The sequence below is a fragment of the Pseudochaenichthys georgianus genome, chromosome 18 (assembly GCF_902827115.2).
Source record: "Pseudochaenichthys georgianus chromosome 18, fPseGeo1.2, whole genome shotgun sequence".
Classification (NCBI taxonomy): domain Eukaryota; kingdom Metazoa; phylum Chordata; class Actinopteri; order Perciformes; family Channichthyidae; genus Pseudochaenichthys; species Pseudochaenichthys georgianus.
The window spans coordinates 19,016,405-19,034,264 of record NC_047520.1 but is presented as its reverse complement, the minus strand read 5'-3'; the positions used below and the strand labels follow the sequence as shown (position 1 = coordinate 19,034,264).

Sequence of the window (17,860 nt, the reverse complement as noted above, 5' to 3'; positions counted from 1 at the left end):
CACACACACACACACCCTGCTCTTCCTCCTCGTTGGTGAATCTTCCTGCAGCTCAGTGCGGGGCTCTGTAAAGCCGTTTGTGTTTACCTCGCTCCGCTTTGCATCGTGCCAAGCAGCGGCGGGCAGTGCCATTAGGCGGCCTTACGGAGGATTAGCAGAGGCTGAAACGAGATGAGAAGAGGGCCAGCAGCTGCCTGGGTCTTATCCTGCACAAAGCACCCCCCCCCCTCGACCACCACCCTCCTCGCTCAAGGACAATGACAAGGCTGCTTTGGCCAGAGGAGCCAAGGCCAACGACTCAGTAATAAAGCCACTCGAGTGTGGGCAGCTCTGTGGACTTGTATTCCCAAAGAGGGCTACACAGATCAATGGTCAGCGAGACTGAGCTCATATGGTCTGTGTGACACTCATAATGTGTGTGTGTGTGTGTGTGTGTGTGTGTGTGTGTGTGTGTGTGTGTGTGTGTGTGTGTGTGTGTGTTGAGATCTTGCCAGGGAGGACTTACTTCCCTGTAAGATATAAATGATTAAAGACATGTTGTTTAAGAAGGAGCAGCGATACTACTCTACATATAGACACTGGTGCTATTTCAGATGTTTTTTTCCTGGCTTTATTATTCAAACTTCCAGCACTCGGGCTTTCTTCTCCTCGTCGTTAGCGTCACCTCTTTCTGCACAGAAGCCTATTTCTACCTGCGAGAGACAGGAAATGCAATTAAACAGAGATTTCAGAGCCAAGCAGCGCAGGTGGCTCAGAGTGCAGACACACTTCCTGTTAGAGCCTCACATCTTAACGGCCGGCAGCCAGACGCCGTCCAAGGACAGAGCGGCACTTTAATAACGCGGGATGCAGAGCTAATGCCCGGCCATTAGGGTTACATCATCCCTGCTGCACGAATTAAAGTCACATTAGTGCAGAGGTCCTGGAGGGGGGCAATTAGCTGGTCTCAGAGAGGTTTGAACGGCCCAACATGTTAATCACAGACAAGGAGGGGACATGGAGCTCAGGAATACCTTATGTGTGTGTCTGCTCGATGTGAATTTGCCTGATTGTGTGTGGAAAGGACCCAGGTGTATCCAACGTGACGCTCAGACAACCACAGCCTGTTTCCATGGACACTGAGTGAATCTAACCTCCTCTCCTCGTTTTAAGAATACAGCGGGGTTCGAAAGTCCTCAACAAATACCATCACCTGAACCCAACGCTCAAAGCAGAGCGAACAAAGAACGCTCCAATTAAGAGCCGCCCGCTCTGAAGGCAGCCTTGACAGGAGAGAAAACTGCTCCTGAACCTAAGACTTTTAGTGAAGGAGAAAGAGCGACAGCGAGAGGCTCAGGCACTTTCATTTGTTTTTGTAAGACTCGGGATATTGGAGCCCACATTTACAGATTTGGTGATTTAAGGGAGAGAAATCAGTTTCTGAATCTCTTGTGAGCCACAAAAACATTTAGTGTGTGGGAACAGCGAGGGGCTCAGGCAATACATTATAAACTCAAAAACAATTCTGGATTGGTTCTTGGATATAAAACTCAGGAAATTGAGTTGAAATGAGCCCACATTTATAGATTTGGTGATTTGAGGGAGGTAATTTTTGTTTCTGTTCCTGAACTTCTTGAAGACGAGAAAGAGGAACAGCAAGAGGCTCAGGCACCAACATATAAATGTATAAAATCAGAAACAATTTGTGGATTTGTTCTTGTACATGAAACTCAGGAAATTGGAGCCCACATTTATAGATCTGGTCATTTTAGGGAGAGCAATCTGCTCCTAAACATAACATAAAGAGAAAGAGGCACAGCGAGAGGCTCGGGCACTAAAATATAATGGCTCAAACTATTTGTCGATTGGTTTTTGTATCCAAAAGTTAAGCACACATTTATAGATCTGCTGATTTGAGGTGTTTTTGTTCTTCTTCGTGTTGCAGATAAACACACTCCAAATCGATTGGTACAATCAGACAAACCTGGAAAGGACTGATGAGCTCCCGGAGATCTCTAAATGATGCTTCGATCGCCGCCTCGCTCATACGGACCTGAGAGTTTACTCCTCCGACTGAAAGGCCTCCGAACCTGCAGAGGGGCAGAGAGGAGGACACACACGAAGACGCATGACATGCTGGACTGGAGTAAACACATCAACCTTATAATCAAACATGTCTCCCGCTGACAGTTTGCTTAACGTGTTCTCAACAGCAGCCCAGGTATTCATTTTGAGTCTTTTTGTGTAAAAAAACAACTTGCATGAAGATTGACACTTTTCTATGTGAATGCATCTTATTCAAAAAACATATTAACACATCCACTCTGACAGCGTTACCTCGTCTTCCCCGAGTTTTCAAACGTCTTCACCAGGAAGTCTGTCATGTTACGTCCGGTTAAATCCAGCAAGGTGTCTGTAGTGTTCTGTATCCTCTGGTAAACACAGACAAGATTATGAAAAGTTAGCGTCGAAAACATATTTAAACGCTACTGAGTTTAAACCTCCGTGATGTTTCTTTCCTTGGGGCCCGAGCTCCAACTCTGTGCTGCAAATGGTGATCTGTGAGCAAACACACTTCAATTGTTTATGGAAAACGAGCTTCAGCTGTGAGAGCGAATCAAAGCGCTGAATTCGCAGTCTGCAAAAAAACACGAAGCTAAAAGAGGCCAACACAATCCTCAGAGCAGCTGAGTCTGGTGATGTTCTAACTTTAAGTTTCAAAGCATTCTCAGTAATGTTTAAAGATGCATGACTTTGTTTTTGTTTCTTAAAATTGTGTTTGAATATAAAACGTTTTCACTTTGCAGCATCCTGAGATCCTGACCGCAGACAGACTCCTGCAGGAGCAGCCAGCCAGAAACTCTCCTCCAGGAGACGCAGCATCAACACAACTCCGGAGCAGGTGATATGTTCACAGCCCCGTGAACACGTTCCTTTAACGTTCCCATAACGTTCCCATAACCCACAATTAAATCCGGCTCAAATCTAGATGCCCAGCCAGAACTGCGTAAGCTGTGTGTGATGTCAAAGAAACCTAATTAGATGCTCCTATGTGGATAAATGGGTGCATTCACACATCCAATTAAGGGGGGGGGGGGGGCAAGACCTCCACCATGCACAGACTGAAGCTACACCAAGCTGCTTTAGCCTTGATCATTTAAAGAGCTAACACTATGCTAATTAGCAGAGTGATCCTTGATTAGTGTTATTGAGACCCCCTACTGCCATCAACGCGCACCGTCTAGTTATTGTGTACAGCTGTTTATTGATCATTTAAAACTCCTACGAGAGTTGAGATTTAGTTTAACACAATTTAGGTAATTTAAAGAATCATATTATTACATCAATTTTGTTATGTCATCTTTAAAGCTCCTGTCACACTGTCCCGAAGTTGACACCCGATGGACACACGAATATGGAATTGTGAATTTCGCACGAAGATGGCCCCGAACCACACACGAAGGCAACATTTACATTACATTTAAGACATACAACTGCAATGAAAGTAACACAAACAAGTATGTTACAGTACTATGATACTGTACTGATATCTTCAGACTTTGTTCTTTACTTTATCCGTCTTTATATGTAGAAGATATTACGTTTTCTCCGTCATGTTGTTTCCATAGCAACAACAACTTTCTGTCAACTCGCCTTCAAAATAATATATTATATCCTTTTTAGTTTCACAGAATACAAATGGGGTTATTTACATAATATGTTTACATGATTTTGTTGTGCAATAAAACAACCCGATGGACACACGATAAAGGAAATGTTCAAATTCGGCTGTGATCATAGCAACATCGGGCCGTTCGTGAGGGCATCTAAGCCATCGTATGACCGCCGGTGGAGTTTCTCAGGCTCCGGCAGCAACTTCGTGAGCGGTGGCAAAATCTTTGGCATGCCAACAAATTGCAGAAGGACCTTGCGAAGGTTCATTTTCGTGTTGAATTCGTGTGTCAATTTTGCCCTTCGTAAGGCCATCGTGAGGGCATCTTGTTATCCTCGGTGCCATCGGGCATTCGCCCCGATCAGAGTGAATGTGAATGAGACTTATCCTAACCTTAACCATAACCAACACATGCCTAACCCTAACCCTTACCCTAACCAAGTCTTCATCCTAACATTAATGATTCCCCTCATGGGGACCTCCAATTTGTCCCCACAAGGGAAGCCAGTCCCCACACGTGACTGTGTAAACAGATGTAGGTCCCCACAAGTATAGTAATGCTAGACCACACACACACACACACACACACACACACACACACACACACACACACACACACACACACACACACACACACACACACACACACACACACACACACACACACACACACACCCACACACACACACACACACACACACACACACACACACACACACACACACACACACACACACACACACACACACACACACACACACACACCTCGTCTTATCGCTCCACAAACATGCTTCTTTTTCAAAAGCCACAGAATCTCAGAAACAAACAACCTCGATGAAGAGCTTTCATTCACACTCGGCTTTGTGAACACCGAGTTAGTGTGGCTCTAATTATATTGGCTTCGGTCCATATTCCTCATCAGACTGACTGGAACATAACGTGGTACTCTCATTCTGCACATGACAACCCTGAGAGATGGGCATGCAAACATGGGGGGGGTGTAAACTAAGGAGTAATCACATCTGTTGAATGAGCTGGTATACAGGAGCAGAGACATCGTGCTGTGTTCATATTAATCTGCCTCTGTTTATATCTCGTGTGCCGACACAAGTACAATCTAATTTGATCTCATGTGCACGAAGAAAAAAAGTAGTGGCAGTTTTTAAAGACTGGTTCATGGAAAATAAATGTTGATGCACATTACCCCTTACATACATGAGAGATGAACTGTGAGCATGACTGTGCATATATCCTCATTCCTGCTTTGCTCACTGTGGGGCCATACACTAAGAGAATGCATGCCCCCCCACACCGTGAGGATGTATTCCCTTTGACCTGAACATTCCCCCCCATGCTAAATAAATCACGATGAAGCCGCTCACTCGTTCTCCGTTTCATCTTTCCCTCCTGCCCATCCTCACGTATGCCCTTGAGAAACTTTAGAAAAGAGAGCGAGAAGATCACAGCGGGAGGTGTGTGCGCAATCTTTGTTTCCATGGAGATGGCAGGCAACAGTAAGCCTGTTATCAGTTGTGAGGTATTGACTCTGTTCACTGGTGATATTTAACCTTCACAGATGAATAGGCCGTCATGCGTGCAGAGGAATTGATAAAGCCGCCGCCACGTTCAGCGAATTACGATTGATGTATCATTTGGAGGCTGGCCCCACTGCAAATGACTCTCTCTGGACTCATCTGTCAGCATATTGCAGATTACTGGGATTGGCTTACTATTTGTGTGGGCGAAGAAAGAGTTTCTGCACGGTAAAATAAACACCATTATTTAAATTATTTTGCTGGTTTGAGGGAAAAAAACACAAGTGAGTGAGAGTATCTGCTGAGCTTTACAAAAGGAAGTGATGATTGTATAATGCAGAATAATCCCAGAGCTGTTTTTATCCACTTCTGTGAGTCCTTCATTTAAATTGTCAACAACAAGTCAGCCAGACTGTTAAAGAGTGAGTTGCATTGTGATTTACCCTGAGAGGGAACATATTTACAATCCTGCCCACAGTTTGGCTCACAACAAAACAAGTCTCACTCACTTTAAATTAACAACACTATTAATACATAAAGAAAATTAATTATTTTAACCCTAACCATGGTACGTTGCAAAACCCAACAAGGTTGTTTTGTTGCCTTTCAGACCATTCTTGGAAGAAGAACTTAGTAAGTATAAGTAGGAAAGTATACCTTAAAGTAATACAGAACGGCCCATTTCAGAATCGTATCTTTTAAATCATTTGATGATAATTACTGATGCATTAATGTGTTCTCCTCTTCAATGTTGCACTTGGTAAAGTTTTGGGTTTCTTGGCCCGTAATAAAACATCATGATTTATTGATTTATTTTGTAGAGTAACTAACGCTGTAAAAAGTAATGCCGTGAAAAGTACAATATTGCTTCCTGTTTGTAGTGCAGTACAATTATAAAGTAGCCTGCAATGGAAGTAAAGTGCATTACTTGAGTAAATATAGTTAGTTACTTTACACTGTTGGAAACTGGACTGTTATCTTGAAGAAAAAAACACTAACTTGTAATCTTAATTGAGGATGCAGTTTAGTTTTATGGGAACATATTTTCTCAGTAAGATACATTATTGCTACTTTATGTTATCATTTGTTTGTTTGTTGAAATCATAGTGAGTGAAAGAGGGGATGATTCTTTCTCCAAAACCAGCTGTTGGTACAGAATAAATCCGGCAGCGTGTGAACACATCAGGCAGACACTTTCTCTCTCTGCCGGCTGCTGATTTGTCCCTTTGACTCCCAGCACCCACAGATCCATTTAAACGAGCTGTCCGGAGGCAGGAGACGCTCCACACAAAAGCAGGAAGGGCGCTGAATTGTGCGGAGAGGTAATGTTGAATGAAGCACGGATTTTCTTTGTTGGGCTGAAAAATGTGTCCCTGGGAAACTCTCAGTCTGTCATGATCAGGCCAGAAAAGCTGCTCCACTCTTTGTGTGTAGAATAACTGCAGAGAGCTTCCTCTGTCTCCAGGATCATGTTACCCTGCTGTGGGCTCCGTTTACAAATGTGATCATGTTGGACACAATCACACAGCACAATGAGGAGAAGAGCAGCTCCAGTTTTGTGTCACCGTCAGAGTTTGTTCACAATTTATTTTCCATGAACAATTCTTTCTTTTCGTTTGAATGCCATCAACTTGCCAGGGACTGCGGATGGAAATGTGCCTCTATGGATACATCTGGCACGTTTAAATGGTAGAGTTACAGTAAGTGCTCATGTTAATGAGTGTGTATTGTCCCTTCTTAAATCAACACACTGCCGGAGCCCATACTCTGTTCCTGTGAGTCTTTACTTCCTGTCAGTCTTTTACTGCTGTTCCCGCTATTGTTTACTTCCTGTTTGTCTCTGTTTGCTGTTCCCGCTATTGTTTACTTCCTGTTTGTCTCTGTTTGCTGTTCCCGCTATTGTTTACTTCCTGTTTGTCTCTGTCTGCTGTTCCCACTATTGTTTACTTCCTGTTTGTCTCTGTCTGCTGTTCCCACTATTGTTTACTTCCTGTTTGTCTCTGTCTGCTGTTCCCGCTATTGTTTACTTCCTGTTTGTTTCTGTTTGCTGTTCCCACTATTGTTTACTTCCTGTTTGTCTCTGTCTGCTGTTCCCGCTATTATTTACTTCCTGTTTGTTTCTGTTTGCTGTTCCCACTATTGTTTACTTCCTGTTTGTCTCTGTCTGCTGTTCCCGCTATTGTTTACTTCCTGTTTGTTTCTGTTTGCTGTTCCCGCTATTGTTTACTTCCTGTTTGTCTCTGTCTGCTGTTCCCACTATTGTTTACTTCCTGTTTGTCTCTGTCTGCTGTTCCCGCTATTGTTTACTTCCTGTTTGTTTCTGTTTGCTGTTCCCGCTATTGTTTACTTCCTGTTTGTCTCTGTCTGCTGTTCCCACTATTGTTTACTTCCTGTTTGTCTCTGTCTGCTGTTCCCACTATTGTTTACTTCTTGTTTGTCTCTGTCTGCTGTTCCCGCTATTGTTTACTTCCTGTTTGTCTCTGTCTGCTGTTCCCACTATTGTTTACTTCCTGTTTGTCTCTGTTTGCTGTTCCCGCTATTGTTTACTTCCTGTTTGTCTCTGTCTGCTGTTCCCACTATTGTTTACTTCCTGTTTGTCTCTGTCTGCTGTTCCCGCTATTGTTTACTTCCTGTTTGTCTCTGTCTGCTGTTCCCGCTATTGTTTACTTCCTGTTTGTCTCTGTCTGCTGTTCCCACTATTGTTTACTTCCTGTTTGTCTCTGTTTGCTGTTCCCGCTATTGTTTACTTCCTGTTTGTCTCTGTCTGCTGTTCCCACTATTGTTTACTTCCTGTTTGTCTCTGTCTACTGTTCCCGCTATTGTTTACTTCCCGTTTGTCTCTGTCTGCTGTTCCCGCTATTGTTTACTTCCTGTTTGTCTCTGTCTGCTGTTCCCACTATTGTTTACTTCCTGTTTGTTTCTGTTTGCTGTTCCCGCTATTGTTTACTTCCTGTTTGTCTCTGTCTGCTGTTCCCACTATTGTTTACTTCCTGTTTGTCTCTGTCTGCTATTCCCGCTATTGTTTACTTCCTGTTTGTCTCTGTCTGCTGTTCCCACTATTGTTTACTTCCTGTTTGTCTCTGTCTGCTATTCCCGCTATTGTTTACTTCCTGTTTGTCTCTGTCTGCTGTTCCCACTATTGTTTACTTCCTGTTTGTCTCTGTTTGCTGTTCCCACTATTGTTTACTTCCTGTTTGTCTCTGTCTGCTGTTCCCGCTATTGTTTACTTCCTGTTTGTCTCTGTCTGCTGTTCCCACTATTGTTTACTTCCTGTTTGTCTGTCTGCTATTCCCGCTATTGTTTACTTCCTGTTTGTCTCTGTCTGCTGTTCCCGCTATTGTTTACTTCCTGTTTGTCTCTGTCTGCTGTTCCCATGAGTGTTCAACTCCTGTCTGTCTTCTTATTTAGTTCTCTCTATTGTGTCTTCTTGATATATTCATATGAAAGGTGCTTTGTAAATAAACTTGCCTTGCCAGACCACCACACAATAGTTCAATAAATATATAATAAGAACCATGTCTCATGACCTTCTGCACTACCCCTCATTTCTAAAGCTGGCTTATAGCCCCCTGGTGGTGCAGTTGGTAGCAGGGGGGTGATGGTCTACAGTTGCACTTTCATGTATTATTATTACTAAAAGATTGCACTAATGCACTGGGGTCTGTGAAACAGGACCTTGGTCAACCTTTCCCCCTCATAATCACACTGTGTCCACATCTCTTCAGCACATGAACTCGCACATGCAACAGTTCAGAGGCAGGAATAACAAGCTCTGTTGTACAGAGACTGACCCCTGGCAGATAAATTCATTATGCAGAAAGAAGCTGATGAACAGAGGCGGGTAAATGTTAAGTGAACAATATGTGTGTTGCATATAAATGCTGTCACACTCGTAGCTTCTTCTTGTCCTAATTTTAAAGTTTCATTCCGGGCGCAGTGGGAGATGACTGTGACTTGTGCTGCATGATAATAACTCCTCAACGTTGTGTCCATGTGTCCATTTTCTATCCTTTTACAGGATGTGGATTGGAACAAGATAAAAGAGATGCAAGTGAATGTAATAAGATGCAGTAAAGAGCAATGCTCTTTATATGGATGCTTAGTATACTTAAAGTACTTGCAACACACACAATGACACAATGAAGCTGAAATCCAGTGAAGCAGCTAAGTGGCAGCAATTCATAAAATAACAAATAGAGAAGCAGCTGAATGAGAGCATGAGGGAGGCTGTTTAAAATGGAGAATCAAAAAGGGAAAGACCTCGATGAACGCGCACGGCGGCGCAGAGATACGAGTCAACACATGGGAGTGACAGCGCTGTCCTGAGCTGCAGGCCAGAGGAGGAAGAGGTTACACAAAGGGCACGCCGCTGTTTACCGTCTCAACAGTCATCCTTAACATCATACCTGCACAGGGCACACACACTTCAGACACACACATCAGAGGGAAACGCAGCATTTAGAGGAGGAGGGGAAATAAGGACAGGCAGAGTCCCTCTCCTTAATGGACGTCTCATTTGTCCTTCTCTACCAAGTTCCTCCCATATGAAAGGGGCAAATAAACATGATTAGGGCGTAAACAAATAATAAATAAAGTGCTGAGGAAGGGGGTTTATAGTTTGGGAATATACAAGAAAAATATAACAATTACCTTACTGTAATCTCAGAGAATATTCAAGTGTGTGTCTTGTAAATACTTATCAAAGAATTACTGAGATATTGAGGAGACACCACAACAAATCCCTAACATTTTATGACTATCATTTCCTAATTTGATGTCTCATTTGTCCTTCCAACAAATTTGACAAAATAGTTGTATACATTATTGTGAGTTTTCTTAACTGAGCCAGAATATCATTTTTCTATATCACTTTGAACACTCTCTAAATTCCATTTTAAAAAACTTGTAAAAGTCATTTTCAGATTGATTTAATGTGATGCCATCTAACACCAACAAATACAATAACTAAAATAGCTTCAGGCAATGTTGCTTTAGAGTAATTTAAAAGTGCATGTGTGCAATAAAGCCAGTACATTGGATGTAATTACACCATTATAGTCTAGTGTCACATGTAGATGTGTAAGTTAAGTGTGTAGGAAGCGTTAAGAATGCTCCCGATGTGCAGAGAGATAAAAGCTCCTCTTTATGAATCTGTAAAAACTGCTGGTGGATAAGCCATCAGCACACAGTTCATGTTTCTTTCAACATACAGGTCACTACTGCCATTGTTGACTGACTTTAGGAATGGGTATGTTACAAACAAGCGAAAGTAGTAGTTTAGTTACATGACACTAAAAGCAGCCTGGATCGTCCGCGTTAATCCCTCATGAATGCACTAATGTTTCAGGTACTTTGCACCTTTCAAATGCTCTTAAAACTAAAGTATTACACTCCATTGAGAGATTTAAAGCTTAATATTCTGAGGTTTTATTAAGAGTTTAGTTTGTTTTATTCCTTGATTCTTGTGTCGTTGTGTTCGTGTTCTCATGTCTCCCACACAGCCCCTCCCCCCCTGTCCTGAAACGCCTCCATTGGACTCCTTTGTTTACTTCCGGAAATTAGTGACATCACTATGTAACACTCATTCTTCTTTTGGACAGCGCTCCTACACGTTGGTGATAAGCTGAGGGGAGGGACATCTCTAAGCGGTTGACCAATTACAACAGAGCCAGCCAACTCGCCAATCAGGCTTCCAGGGAAACTGGGCTCTGGTTTCAGACAGAGGGTGAAAAGAGAGGCTGCAGCACAGGCAGTATGAGAAAAAATAAAGAGCTCTTTGAACATTAAAGCATGGAGACACAGTAGAGAGATCAAATACTAAAAGCAGCATCACCATGTGCAACCTGCAGGCCCAATCAGCGGAGAGCATTACTCTGTATGAAATGACAATGAGTTGAACATTATTTTCTCTGTTCTGCAGCCATGAATCCCCGCTTCTGTCCTCTCTTCAACCTGGGTTTAACTTCCACAAACTAATTCCCAGCCACCACCAGACTCCAGGAGCTTTAGGTGGGGTTAGGAGAGAGACATTCAAATTAAAACCTCTCAAAATGCAGGCCCATGGCACAAAGCCTGAGTAAACACACAGAGCCGTCTCTAATAAAGGACTTCGCCCTCTATTCCCTCTCCAGCTTAGATTCCTCATCATCATCATCATCACACGGATACAGCAGTGCAAACCATTTAGCTCCAAATGAGCTTCTTTCTCCTTCCTTTTTCTGTGAATGCTGATTGGTGGAGTCAGGGGAGGGTACAGGGTTGTTGTTGGGGACTCCAATCGGCCTGGAGGATCACTGCAGGTCACACACACCCCGCTGCATGTGGACGTGTATATATATTGTTAAAGTAATGGCCTCCGTGGGGTCGTAATGTGAGGAAAAGGTGAAAGTCTCTATTAAAAGGTGCTGCAAGGTGAAAGGTTTCCATATACCAGACACGATATGGATATATTTTTGCATCTGCAAATTCAGGGGATTTAATTCACGCTGGACTTGAATGTGTGCACGCTGGTACACAAAGGGAGGCAGCACAAAAGGCGCATTTACATTATGTAGGGCGCCGCAGATTCCCTGGTAGTAAGTACCTTTACATTTTCAAATCAAAATTATGCTGACTGCGACTTTCACGCCAGAAGCCGTGATAAGCATTTTTTTATTGTACTGTTGTGTCATTGATTTATTTTTTTAACACTGCAGTTTATCCCACTGTGACACACACACACGGAGGACAGCAGACCTCACACACACACTCACTCTGTGACCTTCAGGTGAAAATATGTTTTTTGTGCACAGGACAATTTTAGTTTGATATATTTTTGTTTGTTCCACAAAACATTTTCTTAGAGACTAGTTGAAAGACAATACAAGTTTTAAATGTTTGCCTTGAATGTTCACCTAAAGTTAGCAATACATAATGCCCTATGCATATTAAAGCATTTATTTGTTTTTTATTGTATCTTTTCACCTGGACTGTGTCCCCTTAAAGTCCCATAATAGTGCCTGCAGAGAAACACTGACCTGAGGGGGGGGCAGGCCTCCTGCTCCCGGGGAGCAGTCAGGTAACATGATGGTGCGTTTAGGTGTGCTGCACTGGCAGGAGGGGGAGGGGTTGGCCATGCTCCAGTTCCCCTGCAGGAAGATGTCGGTGATGGACGGATCCACCGGGGGAGTGAACCAATCAGAGCCAGCCGAGGAACACGGGAGCTTCCTGAGAGGAAACAAGGGGGGATGACGAGAGTTTATCATTAATTATACGCAATATGCTCTCTTATCAACATAAGTACAACTGATGGGTAGCATGGACCTTCTCAGTTCTCTTAATCCAAGTTAATGTCTTTATTTTTGTTAGAAACCCAAAGATATTCACTTTAAACTGTTCAATCTAAATAGATGTTTAACTATTAATCTGATATCAAAGAGTATGAAATTATTTTCCTGTTGATACACTAACCAATATGTTGTGGAATCATGGCAGCTCTATTATATTCACTGTTCTTTCATTATCATGAGTTACAATATATATATACTTTTGAAAGACTGCCATGACTAATCTGCTGCATATTTTCAAGACTAATTGATTAATGGTTTGCACCATAACATTCAGAACATTTTGAAATGTGAAGTCTGTCATGTTCAAAGGTGTCTTTTTGTCTGAAACCAAAAGATATTCACTTTAATATGATACATAAAAGAGAAAAGCAGCACATAGTCAGTCGTGGGTGGCTTAAAACTGCATTTTCTGAATATCCTGGATGAAAAATGTTCATCCTTCAAATTATTCTGACGAGGATCAATCACTTATTAATCACATCAATCAATGTCTTTTCACAATCATACTGTACACGGTGCTGCTCCTTTTGTGATGCATTGGGTGACATGCATCCAGCCTGTTCTATTGGTGCAGCAGGGTTTTTGGCTCGGACTCCATGTTTGCAGACATGTTACAACTGTATGAGCACCATGAGGAATGCACGTGCACACTAACACACATCTTATGGCTTCTTGTGAGTAAGAACGTACGGTATTGGGTCTCCAGTCATGCAGCGAGTGCCAAAGCCAGGATTGTTCACCAGCGTCTCCACCACCTTAGACACCTCTGCATTACCCGGGCCATCATTGCTGCAAAAGAATAAGAAATAAATAAGTAAAATAAACACATCCAGCAGGCTCTAAGACCAAAAACAAATTCCTCTTTTAGTGGAGCCATGATGACTACTAGAAACTGGAACCAGGAAAGCATGAAGCTACAGGCTAAAAGATGGGGTAATGCTCGGAATTGCTCATCAAATAGATATGTATGTGTTACTTAAATCATGTTTTCATGTAAGGCGATGTCTCGATTGTATTTTTGTTATGCACACAGACAAAGTCCTTGTACAGTGAGTGCAAAACTACTTTCTGATTCAGTTTTGTAGCATTGATTTGAGCAAAGGCAGCGTGATTTATAAAAAGAAATAACCTTCTATACATCCACGTCTTATTGTGATGAGAAGTGGTCGTCTACCATCTATAATTCATCGGATGATAGAGTTGACTCATCAATGGTTGTCCAAGTCGATTTAAAGAATGACCTTGATGGAATCTAGAAGCCTGCTATCTGTGAGGTGGTGTCAAGAAGAAGCTGAGTGTACAGAACGGTGGAGCAGGATAACTGACAGGAGGGATTATTAGAGATTAAAGGCCCGGACATATTGAACCAGGAGAATCATTTTATTTAAAGGGACAGTTCACCTTAAAATATACGACTGTGTTCAACAGTATCCTGTCAATACGTTTGGAAGAGAACACCTTATTGACGATCCACCTCATTGAAAAGGACATTGTTTTACTTTTTCTTGCAATTCAACACAAAGTCGTTAGCTCTTGTCTCCAGTCTTTTTCTTGAGATGTCCAAGAATGATCATCTTTAGAGGACCGAACAAGAAGAAGGAAAATGCAAGAGGACGTGTCATGTGGTGCATTTCCAGGAAACACTCCACAGCATTAGGGTCGAGATAAATAAAAAGTGAGGAAGAAAATAAAAAATAGATGAATGGGGAAACCTTTTGCATCATACCGTCAACAGATTGGGAACTAATGTGCCAAAACATTCACAACACAACCAACTCAAACTACTGGAAAGATAAACATGGGGGTTCAAATTCGCTATTTGAAGACGCCCCAAGTCCCTAGTTAATAGAACAACAACATCTGCTTCGGAGAATACAAGGAGCTTCCATTGGACACAGAAACGCCTCCATTGGAATCTGTTGTTTACTTCTGGAAGATAGTGGCATCACTATGTTACACTCGCTTTTCTACTTGCTAGCACTCCAACAGATTGTGTGTGATTTCCTAAGGGGGGGGGACATTTCTAATGGGTTGCTCAATGCCAGCCAGCTAACCAATCAGAGCAGACATCGGGTGAAAAGAGGTGCTGCAGTATGTTACAAATAGACATTAAAGCATGGAGACATGCCAGAGGAGAGGCAATAAATACTAATATGAACCTGAAAGTGAGCAGAATAAGGCCAATACTTTTTTCCTACGTTCTTTTTCTGATTTGTAGATTGTAATTTAGTTGTATATTTTATTTATGTTATCCTCGTAAGGAAGGCTAGCTCTGTTGTTGTAAAACTGTCGAATTAAACTGGAAAATCTGGAAGTTTCGAAGGAGGAGGTATGAGGAGGAAGCTGGACTGTACTCTATGAAGCCCTCCCAACCCCTCCATGTAGAGCTTGAGAAGACGAGGAGCTCGTTCAGCGACAGACTCATCCCTCCTCGGCACGCCACAAAGCGCTTCGGACATACATTTGGTAGAAATCATTGAATTGAAATCCCTGAAATAACAAAGCGAGTGCTGCAAACTTGTTCTGCTAACTTTGAGTCATATATCCCTAATATGAGCTGCTCAGGATTCTGTGTACAGCCTTTCATTATCATCTGAGTGTCTCCTTTGAACAATCTCCCTATTCCAATTTCATTCTCATTACTAAGCACACACACTCTGCCCTTTATCTTAAGGGTGCCAGCGGAGTTAAAACACAGCGTTTCATAAAGAGCGGGCCGATGGCTTCCTGCCAGCGGTGGCCACAGCCCGCAGACCGTTAGGATTGATACAGTGTTCATTGTCTCGTTTAGAGTGCCAGCATGAAGGTCACACGGAGCCAGATTCAAGTGGTCCGATAGTAAAAATGGATTATGTGCAGCCATCTGTTTTACAATTAAGACTGGCTGGGTTAGCACGATATTCCAGATCGTAAAACTACTGGACAGTCGCAAAATGAAGACTTGTGCATACACACAGAAACAGTGGAACTAATGAGTGGTTCATCTAGTCCACATGACAAATCGCAGAACGATGTGAGGAGAAAGTCAAATGAAGGCTGCATTATATTACAGGGATAGGCCCTCTGGTGATAAAACAGTGTTCCTGGGTGTAAGCTTTACTGTCTTTATTCTAAAAAACACTACAACTTAAATGAAACCAAGAGGAAACCACTTTTAATCACACCGTCACAATATTTAGTTATTGGCCAGAGGGAGTGTCGTTAACATTAAGAACACTCCCGTTTTAAAAGGTAAAACATAAGAACCCTTCACAGAAGTCCCAGGAAAACTCAGTGTGCACTTCAAGCTGTTCAACAGAGAGTGTGTGACACTGGGAAGTGAATACCGTCAATGAAGCACTACTAGTAAAACACATTTTATTCCCACTACTCTTAAGCTGCATTGTGTTGACATAAAGAAGAGATATGTTCCCGTCACCTTCTTTAAAGGGGCCCTATTCTGCAAATTGTTATGGTTTATTTGAGTATTTAGTAGGGTTGGGTACCAGAAACCGTTCCCAACAGTACCCAACCCTATATTTAGTGCCTCTACTGTGACATTTGACATGCTTTAATGTTCGCAAAGGTATTTTTCTCATACTGCCTGTGCTGCAGCACCTCTTTTCACCCTCTGTCTGAAACCAGAGCCCAGCCTGCTCTGATTGGTTAGCTGGCCGGCTCTGTTGTGATTGTTAAACTGCCTATAAGCCTATCACGTACAATGTGTTGGAGGTCACTATGTTACAGAAGTAAACAAAGGTGTCCAATGGAGGCGTCCCACTCAGGGGGGGGAGTGTGTGGGAGAGAAACTAACTAGTGTGTAATAACACACTTCAGGAAAGGGGAAACCACAAGAAGCAGAATAGGGCCCTTCACTAATATCTGTGAAGTGGAAACAGAGTCAGAATGATGTTTCAGCTCCACGGAGAGAGACACAGACATGATTTAAATGTTTCTGATGATACTTGGTGCAAGTACAACTCTGTTAGAAAAGTACTGAAACCTTTTGACAATGCAATTAAGTTTCAAGTGTAGTCACTCGTTTCAATATTCAAGCTTTACTTCAAAAGCTTTATTAACCTTCTGTGAATGGATGAGTTTCCCACTGCAGTGTTCATTAAAAGCGCTGCACTTCATACGGTTAGATCCTTTGAAATAGCCATTTGCATGGTGCTGTATTTTTGTTATGCATCCTCTGCAATAACTAGAGTATTCTACAGACTATAGAGTAGACTGATGAGCTCACATGGAGCATCACTCATTTTTGTAAACATTGTTTTCATCAAAGCTTAAAGAAATAACTCACCCCCAGGAAGAATAATTTATATGGTGGCAAAACCGTTTTTTTAATAGTGCCTCTCTTCCTTTGGTGTACAGTTGTTATGTTCCAAAGTGTATTACAAAATATGTGAAAAGTCATGAGTTTGTGATCCAAGGGAGACTTGGATTATTGTGCACAAGACGTGTGAGAGTTTGTAAGTGGATGTTTTCATAGAGTTGCTGAAAAATAAATGATGGCTTTGGTAGTGAAGAACTCCTTGATGTTCCTGCCTTTGATAACTATCATTATAAGATGTATAGCATTGTTCAGACATGTCTTTATAGATAGTTTCTGCAAATTTACAACGTGAAGAATTGCCATCAAAACGTCTTGTGAGGTGTTTACCTGTAAAAAGTGGTTTGAGGCAGCCCGTACATCCAGGGCTGCAGCTCCAGGCTGGGGTACTCCGTGAAGGGGGGCACGATGAGAGAGAAGATCAGAGACAGACACACAAAGGCTGCAGGTAACACCACCTGCAGAGGGAGGACAGAGAGCACGGAGATCTTTTGTCAAATCAGGAGACATTTCTGTCAAATCAGGAGACATTTCTGTTAAATCGGGAGACATTTCTGTTAAATCGGGAGACATTTCTGTTAAATCGGGAGACATTTCTGTTAAATCGGGAGACATTTCTGTTAAATCAGGAGACATTTCTGTTAAATCGGGAGACATTTCTGTTAAATCGGGAGACATTTCTGTTAAATCGGGAGACATTTCTGTTAAATCGGGAGACATTTCTGTTAAATCGGGAGACATTTCTGTTAAATCGGGAGACATTTTATCGGGAGACATTTCTGTTAAATCGGGAGACATTTTATCGGGAGACATTTCTGTTAATCGTGAGACATTTCTGTTAAATCAGGAGACATTTCTGTTAAATCGTGAGACATTTCTGTTAAATCGTGAGACATTTCTGTTAAATCGGGAGACATTTCTGTTAAATCGGGAGACATTTCTGTTAAATCGTGAGACATTTCTGTTAAATCAGGAGACATTTCTGTTAAATCGTGAGACATTTCTGTTAAATCAGGAGACATTTCTGTTA

At 42.2% G+C, this 17,860-nt stretch overlaps 1 protein-coding gene across 1 annotated transcript in view; it reads right to left on the bottom strand.

Moving 5' to 3' along the window:
* Nucleotides 1-17,860, bottom strand: part of LOC117463484 (phospholipid-transporting ATPase ABCA1-like) — a 163,310-nt gene that overhangs the window by 53,981 nt on the left and 91,469 nt on the right. Inside the window, 5 exon segments of the mRNA XM_034105727.1 lie at nt 1,964-2,069; nt 2,317-2,411; nt 12,204-12,393; nt 13,206-13,304; nt 17,161-17,288. Of these exon segments, the coding sequence (XP_033961618.1) occupies nt 1,964-2,069; nt 2,317-2,411; nt 12,204-12,393; nt 13,206-13,304; nt 17,161-17,288 (618 nt within the window).